At 36.2% G+C, this 11,924-nt stretch overlaps 3 protein-coding genes across 4 annotated transcripts; 2 read left to right on the top strand and 1 right to left on the bottom strand.

The window, feature by feature from the left end:
* Positions 1 to 825: 825 nt before the first annotated feature.
* Positions 826 to 2,271, top strand: LOC147489869 (pentatricopeptide repeat-containing protein At2g40240, mitochondrial-like). Its single transcript, XM_086572907.1, has one exon. It carries the CDS (start codon positions 954 to 956, stop codon positions 2,025 to 2,027), a length of 1,074 nt encoding a protein of 357 aa, XP_086429033.1. The 5' UTR covers positions 826 to 953; the 3' UTR covers positions 2,028 to 2,271.
* A 1,204-nt stretch (positions 2,272 to 3,475) lies between these two features.
* Positions 3,476 to 5,397, top strand: LOC147489868 (uncharacterized). Of its 2 annotated transcripts, XM_086572908.1 has the most exons (4): positions 3,476 to 3,628; positions 3,816 to 3,929; positions 4,144 to 4,176; positions 4,949 to 5,397. In XM_086572908.1, the coding sequence occupies exons 1-4, from the start codon at positions 3,614 to 3,616 to the stop codon at positions 5,078 to 5,080; spliced, it is 294 nt and encodes a 97-aa protein (XP_086429034.1). In that variant the 5' UTR covers positions 3,476 to 3,613; the 3' UTR covers positions 5,081 to 5,397. The 2 variants fall into 2 exon arrangements, with proteins under 2 accessions (XP_086429034.1, XP_086429035.1); XM_086572909.1 differs by lacking the exon at positions 4,144 to 4,176 and having other exon boundaries at positions 3,477 to 3,628.
* A 2,624-nt stretch (positions 5,398 to 8,021) lies between these two features.
* Positions 8,022 to 11,676, bottom strand: LOC147489867 (Ribosomal protein L10 family protein). The gene is made up of 8 exons (XM_086572902.1): positions 11,516 to 11,676; positions 11,275 to 11,440; positions 11,113 to 11,203; positions 10,971 to 11,029; positions 10,297 to 10,357; positions 9,255 to 9,345; positions 9,077 to 9,153; positions 8,022 to 8,428 (listed from the first exon to the last, which is right to left on the bottom strand). The coding sequence occupies exons 1-8, from the start codon at positions 11,541 to 11,543 to the stop codon at positions 8,312 to 8,314; spliced, it is 690 nt and encodes a 229-aa protein (XP_086429028.1). The 5' UTR covers positions 11,544 to 11,676; the 3' UTR covers positions 8,022 to 8,311.
* Between the last annotated feature and the right edge of the window lie 248 nt (positions 11,677 to 11,924).

The raw sequence follows: 11,924 nt of genomic DNA, 5'->3' as shown, positions 1-11,924 counted from the left end.
ACTAATTAACGAAACATCGAAAACCGAATGCAACTGTACTAAATTAACCTTAATGAATAACTAACGATAAATCATAAACTTGATGCAATTGCATTGAATTAACCTAAAAGAATAATTAACATGAAATCAGAAACTTGATGCAACTGCATTGAACTAATTAACCTCAAAGAATAATTAATGGAAAATCGGAAACTAGATGCAATAACTACATTGAACTAACTTCAATGAATAATTAATAGAAAATCGGAAACTTGATGCAAATGCATTGAACTAACCTCGAAACATAGTTGTGTTATTTGTAGGGGGAATATAATGTCTCAATAAGTATAGTTTTGCATTTTAAATAGTGTTTGTCATAATTCTTTTATTATGATTAAGAGTGTTTTGCTATTAAAGTAGTTTCAATATCATCTTCGCTACTTTGAGCATTCTCATAAAACTTCAATCAAACTTCAATTAATAAACCTAACAACTAAAAGAAATCGATAGGTTTTATCAAGGTTTGGTGTTTTATTTTTATTGAGAGTGGTACAAAAAATTTGAATGAGTGATTAATATAATTTTCATATATATCTCATAGTTCTGCATAACTGCTAATATTTTTTAGAATAATTTAATATAAAGGCACCTGTTTGTAGGACGGATTCAAAAACTAGTATATATATAGAAACACAAATAAAGAAAAAATGGAATGATTTGGAAGAAGAATAAAATAAATATTTGGTTAGATTTAATTTAACTAGAATTAATCAATAGTTAAAAGATAATGGATATGTGGTGGATTGGTGCTTATGATATCTTGGAATCCTATGCGGTTAGGAGGCGAATATTTTATCGTATATAGTTGAGTTGAATATATCGGTTTAAGATTTTCCAATTTATTGGATATCAACATTTTCGTCTGCCACAGCCTTTTCTATTTCCATTCCGAAATCCTTGGCAAAAAAAAAAGAATGTTCATCCTCCGTAAAACCCTGCTAAACCCCTCCACCAAAATCCCTTCTTCTCCCTTCCATTTCAGCTCACGCTTCTTCTCAAATGAAACTAACTTTTACCCCTTCACCAAAACTCCAAAACGCTTTGACACTGACATCCCCACTTCCGCCTTTTACGACAAACTCATAGACGAAGCTGGCCGTTCTAGAGACCATACTACACTTTACCGCCTTCTCAATAAACGTTACAAAGATGGCTGTTTCAACACATCCAAAACCTTCAAATTTCTTACAGAAACCAATGCCCATTTCAACACCGATCTCGATGATCTTGTTCACATTATCTGTAAAGTGGATAAAGGGTTTGCGCGAAAGAATGCTTTCGATTGCTTAATTACCTGTCTTTGTAAGTCCGACTGCGTGAATGAATCGGTTCGAGTAATTGAGTCAATGATTGAAAAGGAAGTTGGGGTTAATGCGGTTACATTTTGGCCTCTACTTAACACGCTTACACGGAAGAGGAGAATAGATGAAGCGTGGGGGGTAGTGGAAAAGATGAGGGAGTATAATGTATGTGTTGATATAACGGCTTATAATTTTATTTTAATGGGGCATTGTTTTGAAGGAGACATGAAGAAGGCGGTAGAGGTGTTGGAGAAGATTTTAGAACAAGGGTTGAAGGTGGATACTAGAACTTACGATGCCTTGGTGATGGGGGCGTGTAGGGCGGGGAAAGTGGAAGGGGCGTTATTGTTGTTGCGGAAAATGGAGGAGGAGGGAGTACGTGTGTTGTATTGTACTCATGTACATGTGATTACTAGTTTGCTTGGGATGGGTTGTTTTAAGCTATCATTTGAGTTTGTGATGGCTTTTGCTGGAAGGGATAAGGCACTGGATAAGGAAAACTTTGGGTTTTTGTTGAATTGTTTGATTAAAAGGAGAAGGGTGGAAGAAGCTAAGTTGGTCTTCTTTGAAATGGAGGACAGGGGTTTGGCTATGGGTGAGAAGTTAAAGAAAGAGTATGAGGGTTTATTGTTGGGAGAATTCCCTACCAAGAATAGAAATAAGAAGTCTAGTTTAACTTTGGAATAAAAGTTGGTTGTCATGCTCAAATCACTTCAAAGCGATTTTTGAGCACCGGCTTTATTTGCTGTGAAAAAGATGTGAAATCGTCAAGGTGTTATGTATGGATAGAAGTATAGAACAGCTTACATATTAAAACTTTGTCGACCAATGCATCTTTTGTGACTGTTGCTCAATGAAATTGATCTGTGTTGTTTACCATATTTCCGTCGGACCATCGGAAAAGCAATAAAATTGTTAAGTTTTAGTTGTATATGTTGTTTGGTAGGAATTTGGGGCAGGTTATTCTTAACTTGTACATATCAGTGTCAGGTTGGCAATATTTTGAGTTAAAAATATTATTTTGAGGTAATGCTTTATTGATATCAACATCATTTGAGACATAACTGCATAGCTCAATCTGCAAAGGCATTATTTTGAGGTATATAAGTTGCATAGTTCACTCTGCTTTGCAGCACTAGTTGGGGGCATGAACCCTGGGTTCTCGTCGGAGGTGAGGTGCCCATGCCGTCTGGCCACACCAACTAACCTGGGGTCCACAAGGGGACTCTAATCAGAGCTCTATCACTTTGTGTTATGCCTTAGTTCTCACCTGAAAGTTGTCAAGATTGTTGTGAACAAGCTGAAAACCATAAACTTTCACCATTTTTGTACTTCATAATACTTTCTGCTAAAGCTGCTAATTGAAATCTCCGGACTATCGAACAAAAGAAGAAGAAAAAAACTAATTGAAATCTCCATCTTTGTTCAAGCTCCAGGAAAACATTCGTGTCGTGCCTGAAAACTGCAAAAAGCCCTGTTAGTCTTGTCTCAGATCAAGACTTTTTGGACCATTTTTCAAGAACAGCAAATGCTCTTCTTGTTTGTTCTAGAACTGGATTGGTCAACATAACTTTGTTTACCAGAAGGCACAGGTTTCTACCCTTTCTCTTTTGCAGACAGTTACTACACATTGGAATGACTGATCCCTTTTGCAAGATGAATATGAATGAGGGCAAGGCAACTCAAAGTACTGCCTCAAGTGGAAGTGATCCAATCTCTTGGTCACATTAGATCGTTCTTCCTTCCAGCTGATCAAAGTCATTGCTGATGCAGCTTTCTTCAAACATTAAAGGTCTTGCATGCCTGAAGCTGTTAGTTGGTCGAGGAAGCCAGTGAGGTTCTTAAAGGATGAACTATAATAGAAAGTGCTCTGCAACAGAAGCAGAACTACTTGGTGTGGAATTTGCAGTAAAGATGACTGTTAGGAAGGAGTTTGTTTTGAGTTTTGACAATAGAGGTAGTAGACTCATAGATGGTTATGTAGATTTGTGCAGGCGCACATCTGTCAGGAAATGGACTTGTTGGGAATCAACACTCAACAGTATCTGCATGAATCCATTCATCTCATGTTTAATTTTGTTTACCCCTAGCCCCCTAGGCTGAGCAAGATAGGAAAATGGAGTACATTTCTGTGAACGCTTATTTTCCATTGGGCCTAAAGTTAAAAAATAGCACAAAGCCCAGTTGACCAACTAATGTCACCATGTTAAGGGAAGAGAAGATCAAACGAGTTGCGAGAAGGGAAGAAAAACCTCCCGCGTGAGTTCTAAGTCATGGAAGATTACGAGGTCCGATCCTTCTCTTATTTCTTTTTTATTTCTACTTATGAAATTATTTGTAAGATGGTGGGTATGTATGTATGGAATTGGTATTAAACAACAAAAATATGCTCTTGCAGTTGTAGTCTTGTACTCTTGTAGGCTATTAGTGTTATTATTGAGCTTGAGATGAACGATTTTGTTACACAACGTGCAGATTGAAGAGAAAAAACAAGCCGCAGCAGATGTTCTGTACCAATATTCGCAGTTTGTTATGGTGTCTATTGGGGAACGTGTTCGTCCTTGTGATTTGAGGTTGCATTTAATGAAGGTACATCCATTCCCACAACCAAGTTTCTTGTCTAATGTTGACTGCAACTAATAGATAGTTATTTACTTATGGTTTCTGATATAGTCTTTGTTTCTATATTATTAGTGCATTGTAAATTTGTAATCCTGGTTCTTTGTAATTGCCATTTTAAGTTGATGTTGATATTGATTGTACCCTGCTACATGATTGTAACAACAACAACAACAACAACAAGAACAACAGCAACGTCAAACCAAAAGTGATAATGGTTAGTTGTGATATATAACAACATTTTCATCTGATTATAATTTCTATTCACCATTTCTTGTTGGTTAGTATTCCATATTTCTGACGATTATATAGCAGATCACCTCAAATCTTTTGGTTTGTATCTACGCTAAATCTACTTAAGTAAAAATAGTTTTCTTATTAACTTGGTCAGCTGTACAATGACGTTTCAATTGCAATTATCATATGATTTCTTGAATCATATGTGTGGAATCAAATCACAGGAGATGTAACTTTAGGAATTGTAGTTCATTTCCTTCTTTATAATGTATCTTGCTCTTAAAGTCCTACTCAAATCTGCCTCCCAGCTCCACTTTTTAGAATTTCTAACTTCTCCGTAAAATGTAAGAAACCTTTTAGTACTTAGTGTGAGGGTTATATCATGCAAGAATATGATCTGTATTATCAATTTATCATTGATCGCAGTGTCTTTATTCTCCTTGCCAACTTTAGTTTCTTGGTATTCCTTGCTTATTAGTGTGAGATATTGTTCTGCTTAAGAACTAGGGGGCTCTTACAAAAAGGTAGTTACTGTGGTTGGAAGTTGATACTTAAATGGGTTACATATGGTCTCTGCTTGAAGATCTCGTTGTAGTATCAAATCCTTCCTCTTTTACCATTTCATTTGCAAGCTAATCAGCTGACCCAGACAGGGGACACACAAGAATGTTTGACTGTATATTTTTCAAATTGTTTCCTCATATTTGGATTAGCTTAACTGAATGGGTGAGAGAACAAATGTCTATCTTCAGGAGATCTCAGGCATGCCAACATCACTGAAGGGGGCGACATCAAAGGCAGGAGCTTCTCCTGATGTTGTTGGTGAGCCTTCAAGTTCCAGTGCATCAAGAGGAGACAGAGCAGACAACTCTCAGGTGCTTTAGCTCGTAGAAGTAAGTCAAGTAACATGCTGTATTAGTGATAAAGTATTCCTACTGGATTGCCAAATCCAATTCCAAGGCCTTTTTTGTAGGCTATGTTATGTAAGTATATATGTACCAAAAGTTTGAGTTGATTCCGTTTTGTTTCGACCTCTTGTGGCCTTTATTTGGTATCAGCTTCACAGTTGCCGTTCCAAGTCACAGCTTCATAATTTTGGATGTTTTATTATGTATTTACTGTCCAAGACAAAAGGATCATATGAACAAGTTATTGATGATTCACCCATGAAATTCTGATTGAATTCTATTTGATGCTTCTATATATCGTATGTACCCCTGTTCAGAAAGTTACATTGACAACTCATATGCAGATCAGGAGTGCAATAGTGCATTCATTTTTAGCTACTGATTCACATCTGAGTTCTGGCGTGCTATATTTGAAATCAAATCCCAAGAGTTAACAGTTCATTTTAATTAATTATTTTGCATCTTCTACTTTGTGTTCTACTCAAACCTGCCTCTCTGTTTAAGAATGTAGAATTTAGGCTGAATATATGACATGCACAGTATGGTTCATTTTGTCAGGATCATTAACCTTTTTCTTAATAGTTTCTATATTTTTGTTTTTATTTTTTTTTAATCTTCTTTGCCAATTAGTTTTAGGCAGGGTTTGGGTTTCTCTACATGGTCAATAAGATGGTTTGAAATTTGTGTCTTAGGTCAGTTTCAGTGATGAATAGAGAATGTGTCTCATTGAATACTGCCTTTGGTTACCCGTCCATTTAACAGGTGAAATTTACTCTAAAGCAATTAACCATATACTGTCCACAAGTCCTTTTTCCAGGCCTGGATTAGCTTAATTAAATTGTTATTTGGCAAGCAACGGATATCTATCTTCAGGAGATCTGAGTCATCAAAGTGATGAGCTTCTCCTGATGTTGAGCTTTTGAGTTCCAATGCACCATTGCAGTCAGCAAACAACTCTCATGTGCTTTTATTATTGCCGTGGTAGCTACTCCTTCGGGAAATCGCTGTGGTAGTTACTCCTTCATGATTGTCATCTACTGCCAGGGTCTTTTATGTATGCAATTATTATATAACTCAATTAGCACAAAGATGAGTTGAATACTTTAGCTCCATTTTCATCACTCTGTACCTATCTTTTGGACAGGCTCTACTATTTCATTCTGTACTAATGTGGCTGCGTAATGGCTATATTTGTTAGTGTTTTTCTTTCCTTTTTCGTAAATTTTTTGGTGCAAGAAACTTGTATATTATTTTACTACGATACGTACCATGTAGTATCACATGTATTTATCAGACTGTCGGAACCAGACATTTTTGGACGCCTTTCCTTCAAATGTGCTATCCAACCTGGTGTGTCCGTCTACTACCATCTCAGGATTCAGAAATACATTGTATTTGAAGATGTGATTGTTGAACACCTAACTTGTCTTGAGATTTGAGACATGATGCATCCCTTCATGGATGTTATTGTAGTTGCATTGAGTGCAATGCTGTTAACAAAGAGTTTTAGTTACTTTAATTTATGAAGGTTGCAAATGAAATGAGAATTATTTTGCATGTCTAACATGAGTACTAATATTGGAGAGTACATGAGACTTGGTGAGGGCTATACCTGATGATCAACATCATCATCTTTGTTTTCTTATTGCTCAGCCCCTTCAAGCCGACAAAGGTGCTACCTTGGGTGTCATCATCAGTCAGAATAACCAATAACATTGGAGATGGAACACGTGTTATTGTTCACTGTCGTTCCAACTTCCAATAACGATGACTTCGGCAATATTATTTTCAAACAAGCGCAAAGAAAAGACTTGGAGCTTTAAAAACGATGCCTTAGACTAAAGCGCGCCAAATATCCCTTATAGAGGCCTATTTGAGCTTATAGACTACCTTGAGGGCTTATAACCTCTTATAAAATGTGGCCCAGTGATTTTGGACATTTTTTTTGTTTGTTTTTTTCCTCTTATAAGAGGCATTCTAGTGGAAATTTCTATAATTCTATAAGTACTAAAATTCTACTTCGATTCCATAAGTCTTATAACTTGAAAAATGACTCAAACACCCACGTCCATATACCCCTAACCTCATTTCTCTCCTTCTTTTCATTATCTTCTTCTCCAAATAACTCCATTGCCCTAGCCACCACCACCAAACTATTAAAAGCAACACCACCACTGCCGCCACTACCACCACCACCACCACCACCACCACCACCATCACTACCATCATCACCTCCACCACCACCACTATCATCACTACCACCGTGCTATTAAGACCAATATCATCACCTCCATTGCCATCACTATCACCGTACTATTAAGATTATCACCGTACACCACCACTACCGTACTATTAAGACATCCACCACTTCCACTACCACCACCACTACCGTACTATTAAGACCACTACCACCACTGCCGCCAATTAAAGTAATTTCCTAAAATAGATATTCTAATTATCAAAATTGATTTGAAATCGAAAATCAAACTATACGCTTGTTTCAAATTAATCTATTCAAGTTAAATGTAGTGTAAAGTAAGATTATATTTGTCAAAAAACCATCTATAAGATGTCATGTATTTGTTTTTTCTATTTTTACAAGTGTTTATAAGAGGAACTTAAAATGAAAAACAAACTACTTTATAAAACCATCTTATAAGACCATCTTATAACTTAACCCAAAAAAACAAATAGCCCCTAAATCTATCATTCCAACCATAACTTAAATCTTTTGCCGTTGTCCAAGATGAGTTTGTTCCAATCCCCATTTCCCTTCATTAATCCAATATTAGAAGACATCTGAGTATAGTTTTCCTTTTTTTCATCTCCCTTTAAGTTATAGATCTAATCCATAAGCACTATATGATCGTAATCAGATTCAGCCTTTTGACTTCAAATTACTAAAAGCAGAAACACATTCTCAAAATAGAACAGAATTAATGTAAAATATCATTTCTCAAATACAAATAAGCTTAAGTTCTCAAAAAGTAGAAACTCCATATTGATTGAAGAAGAAAGCCTAAGATACAAGATATTGACCCTGCGGCAAAATGGGAAGCCAAAATCTCATCCAACCACAAGTTGAAACTTCAACCTAGCGCTACAACTAGACCCAGTACAGCTGTGTATGAATATTCGAACAGGGTAAGACAAACAAGCATGCAGATATATTCCTCAAGCATCTATTGACGCTGCATAAAGATCATTCTATGAGGACTCGACATCGGAAAACTCCTGACCTTCTTTAAAGACTTCAAAGTCCTCGGGACTCCATCGGCAGAGAAGTTGAAGGCGAAAAGTAGCCATCTGGATCCCAAGCAATCGCTGCAAACAAACAAATAAGATAAAAAAAATATATCTCACAACACAGAGCATATACCAACATGTTAACAACACAATGAAATGCCCGTGGTAAAATTCATCTGTTATTATAATCAAATCATTATTCAAGGACCCTAAGACTTACAGTATTTTACACGATTAAATAATTAAGGAATGTACTTTGTGGATATATGTATTTGAGTACAACCATCCAGTAGAAAATAGACTCAATATAGCAATTATGTCATGTTAACTTTGCCTTTTACAAAGCGAGGCAATATCTGACAGAAGTTATTAAATCATTCCAAGACAACCAACCATTCTTATTATAAGAAATGCAATTCAAGTGGACTGATTAAATTTAAGGATGGCCGCTGGGCATATAGATTTTGTCAGTGCAGACATATGGGAATCAACACGTCATGAAGCACATCTAGTCCATACAGTAAGGGATCTTGTGATTAAGCACTGCCATTGGATGATTTGCAACTATAACCTCCCTCATAGTCCACTTCCAATAGATTAATAGACTTGAAAACATGGTAAAGATCAGATCAAATACAATAAAATGCTACCTTGGTTATGCAGCCGGATAACAAAATAACAAAAAAACAAGTGCACAAAATTACAGCTAAAGCTCTGAGGACAAACCAGTATACGAGCTGACTCAGGCGATAAAGAGCTTCCTTCTTCACACACAACAAAGTCCGAGACAAGCTCCACTACACCTACAAGCATGAATACAACCTTAACTAGATAAGAACACAACTAACTCATCTTAGAAACACAACTAACTCATCATAGAAGAAGCTCACAGAAGCAAGGATACCTTTATTCAACCGCACAGGCATACCCTGCTTGCGCAAAAATGGTTCCATCTCATGTGTGAACTGGTCTAGAGGGCCCTCTTTTAACTCCACCTGAAACAACCAAGTATTGAAGTATGTGAAATACGACTTGAGACCTAGCACATAATAATTAGAGTTTTACCAATGAAATATTGAATGTGAATGCTTGGAAACAACATCAACACTTAACAATGAAGATGATGCACCCATAATAGAGTACCAATGCAGTAATGATACACAGACCTACTAAATTGACCTACTTAAACGACCTACTAATGATAATCATTAATTTGCATCGAGACACATGTCCGTGTGTATTTCAATGCAAACCAACGTTATCCAAATAGTGAGTCGCAATAGTAGGTCAAAAAAGTAGGTCCGCGTACCACTACTTGTACCAATGTGACTAAACTCCAATTTTTTTTTATGATGATGGGGCTGCTTGTTTGGGAGAATCTGAGTTTGAATCTGATTGCAACTACTTTTTTAGTCGGTAAGCTGACTTTAACTACTGCATATCCACAGCTGATAGAAGTCCCCTTTTAAGAACAAAGGACAGTTCCAGAAAGAGAAAACTCTCTAAAAAGGAGTTGAAACAACACGGTCAGTTTCATTTTAAGCTGACTCAGTCATCATATTTCATTTTGTGGAGGTTTTATCTCCAAAACCAATCTTCCTACATGTTATCTCCTAGCAATCTACATTAGTCACAATCAATTTCAGGCTCGGATTCTCCCAAAAAAAACAGGCCCAGTAGTTACAGCTTGTATAACATGAGGACAATCGTAGTGTGTTTGGTTGATGGAAAGGTAATTTCAAAACCATTTGAGCAATATTTTCTCATCAATCACACAACATGCAAGATGAGCCACACCCTTTGGTAAGGTAGTCAGCAAAAAGTGAGACACAACACACACCACTGCAATAACAATAACGAGTGTTATTAAGATATTTTTTGGCATTATTGATCCTATAATTTCTAACACATTTAAATATACAAAAAAGAAAAATATCCTCAAAAACCTTTTCTGTTATAGTGCTTCCTGTCCTTGCAAAATCATGCACTTTAAATTCTTCAAACAACCTGCAAAGAATATAAAACAAAGAGATGTAACTTTTATACTTGTGAAGAGTAACCCCAGTTTTCTAAGATAAAAGTGTTCACTGGCCTACAGGTTAAGATTTGGGAGGTTGGGCCCAAGGTCTTAGGTTCAATTACCACCTTCGCCGGGGGAAAAGGGATTTGGGAATAAAGGTTCTAATTGTCAAAAAACAGATTTTCACTAAAAGAACTTGTTAAAAAGGATTTGCCAAATTTCGTAATTGGAACAAAGAAATCCATAAGACATAGTGTGGAAGGGAAATTCATAAAATTTGAACATACGTTATGTATAGCTCCAAAACCCCAACAAGACAGTTCTACAACATTCAATTGTATGCTCATCTTTTGAGCCACAGTCACATGTAAGCTATCCTCGATACAATTGTTTTCAATACTTACACAATTATTTCCCAAACAAAATTAAATGCGCATAGTAGTCACTCTATCTGGTACGGCACTCTAGTAGAAGAACAATATCATACATTTTATTAACAACGAAAGACATTTGTAACCATCTCATAACAAATGACTTCATGTATATACCATTAAACATAAAGCATCACAAGATTCTATAAATTCTGTAAAAAAGACCCACCTTACAACTTCTTCCTTGGGTAAGTTAGTAAAGAAAAGTCCAGAATTTCCCCGCAAAAGCTGAAAAACAAAATCAAGAAACATCCATTAGAAAAAATAAATAAAAAAATAAAATTTATAAAAGACAAGAATGCATACAAAACCTTGGAGACTTTATAAAGGCCAGGCCTAATTTCATCAGAATCAGAACGACCAAGTGACACTTGCATAACTTTATTCGAGCCAAGAAAAAACCTGTCGAAAAACATATTAAGTTAAATCAATGTTAAAGTAGTAATATAACATGGGGTTAATGAAAAGATTACCTGCTAGTAGATTTGAGTTGTTCTCTAAACTCTTTGAACTTGAGATTCCTCATGTTCTCATAAGTGAAGACATAAATGGAGTTGTAATTCTCTATTGCTTGTCTAATTGTATTCACAATCTCTTCTTTATGTCCTCTTCCTTTCTTTTTCGTCTTTGACAGCGTCACTGCATTTTAAAACAAAACAAATTTAACAACTTCTCAAGATATTAAATAAACACAAGGAGAATAACAACACTTACCTGCTCTGTTACGCTTTGACTTTGGCATGGCTTGGAAGGAGGCGGCTCTTTTTTTGAACTCTGCGAGTGTGAGAAGGGGAAGAAGAAACTGCCTGTATCTAAAACCTGTTTTCAGTGTTTTGTTTAGACTTTTAGGGCTATGACTTCAGAACGAAATGCCGTGACATTTCGAAAAATAGAATATCTTTATGCCCGGGCACAACGAGCCGAAGATTCAAGCATATTGAAGTGAACGTCGAGATTTCGTAATTGTACGAGTGAGCTCGCATTTGTCTCACTGGTTGCGAGATAATATGCTAGCGAAAACTGAAATGACATGAAAGATGAAGCATGAATCTCAAAAAGTTTGCTCAGAAAATTCATCTACATCGCAAACACTGCTGGTGCTAATAGATACTAGTCATATTGT

The sequence above is a fragment of the Coptis chinensis genome, chromosome 7 (genome assembly GCF_015680905.1).
Source record: "Coptis chinensis isolate HL-2020 chromosome 7, ASM1568090v1, whole genome shotgun sequence".
Lineage (NCBI taxonomy): Eukaryota > Viridiplantae > Streptophyta > Magnoliopsida > Ranunculales > Ranunculaceae > Coptis > Coptis chinensis.
Note: the sequence above shows the minus strand (reverse complement) of the source record. Positions and strands in the feature narration are given on the sequence as shown.

Excerpts from the sequence above, each read along its gene's own strand:
- LOC147489869 (XM_086572907.1), top strand. The coding sequence starts at position 954 with ATGTTCATCCTCCGTAAAACCCTGCTAAACCCCTCCACCAAAATCCCT.
- LOC147489868 (XM_086572908.1), top strand. Across the intron at positions 3,930-4,143 it reads TGAGGTTGCATTTAATGAAG|AACAACAGCAACGTCAAACC; the intron begins GTACATCCATTC and ends AACAACAACAAG. Across the intron at positions 4,177-4,948 it reads TCAAACCAAAAGTGATAATG|GAGATCTCAGGCATGCCAAC; the intron begins GTTAGTTGTGAT and ends GTCTATCTTCAG.
- LOC147489867 (XM_086572902.1), bottom strand. The coding sequence starts at position 11,543 with ATGCCAAAGTCAAAGCGTAACAGAGCAG. Across the intron at positions 11,441-11,515 it reads GTCAAAGCGTAACAGAGCAG|TGACGCTGTCAAAGACGAAA; the intron begins GTAAGTGTTGTT and ends TTTAAAATGCAG. Across the intron at positions 9,154-9,254 it reads GCCTGTGCGGTTGAATAAAG|GTGTAGTGGAGCTTGTCTCG; the intron begins GTATCCTTGCTT and ends TCATGCTTGTAG.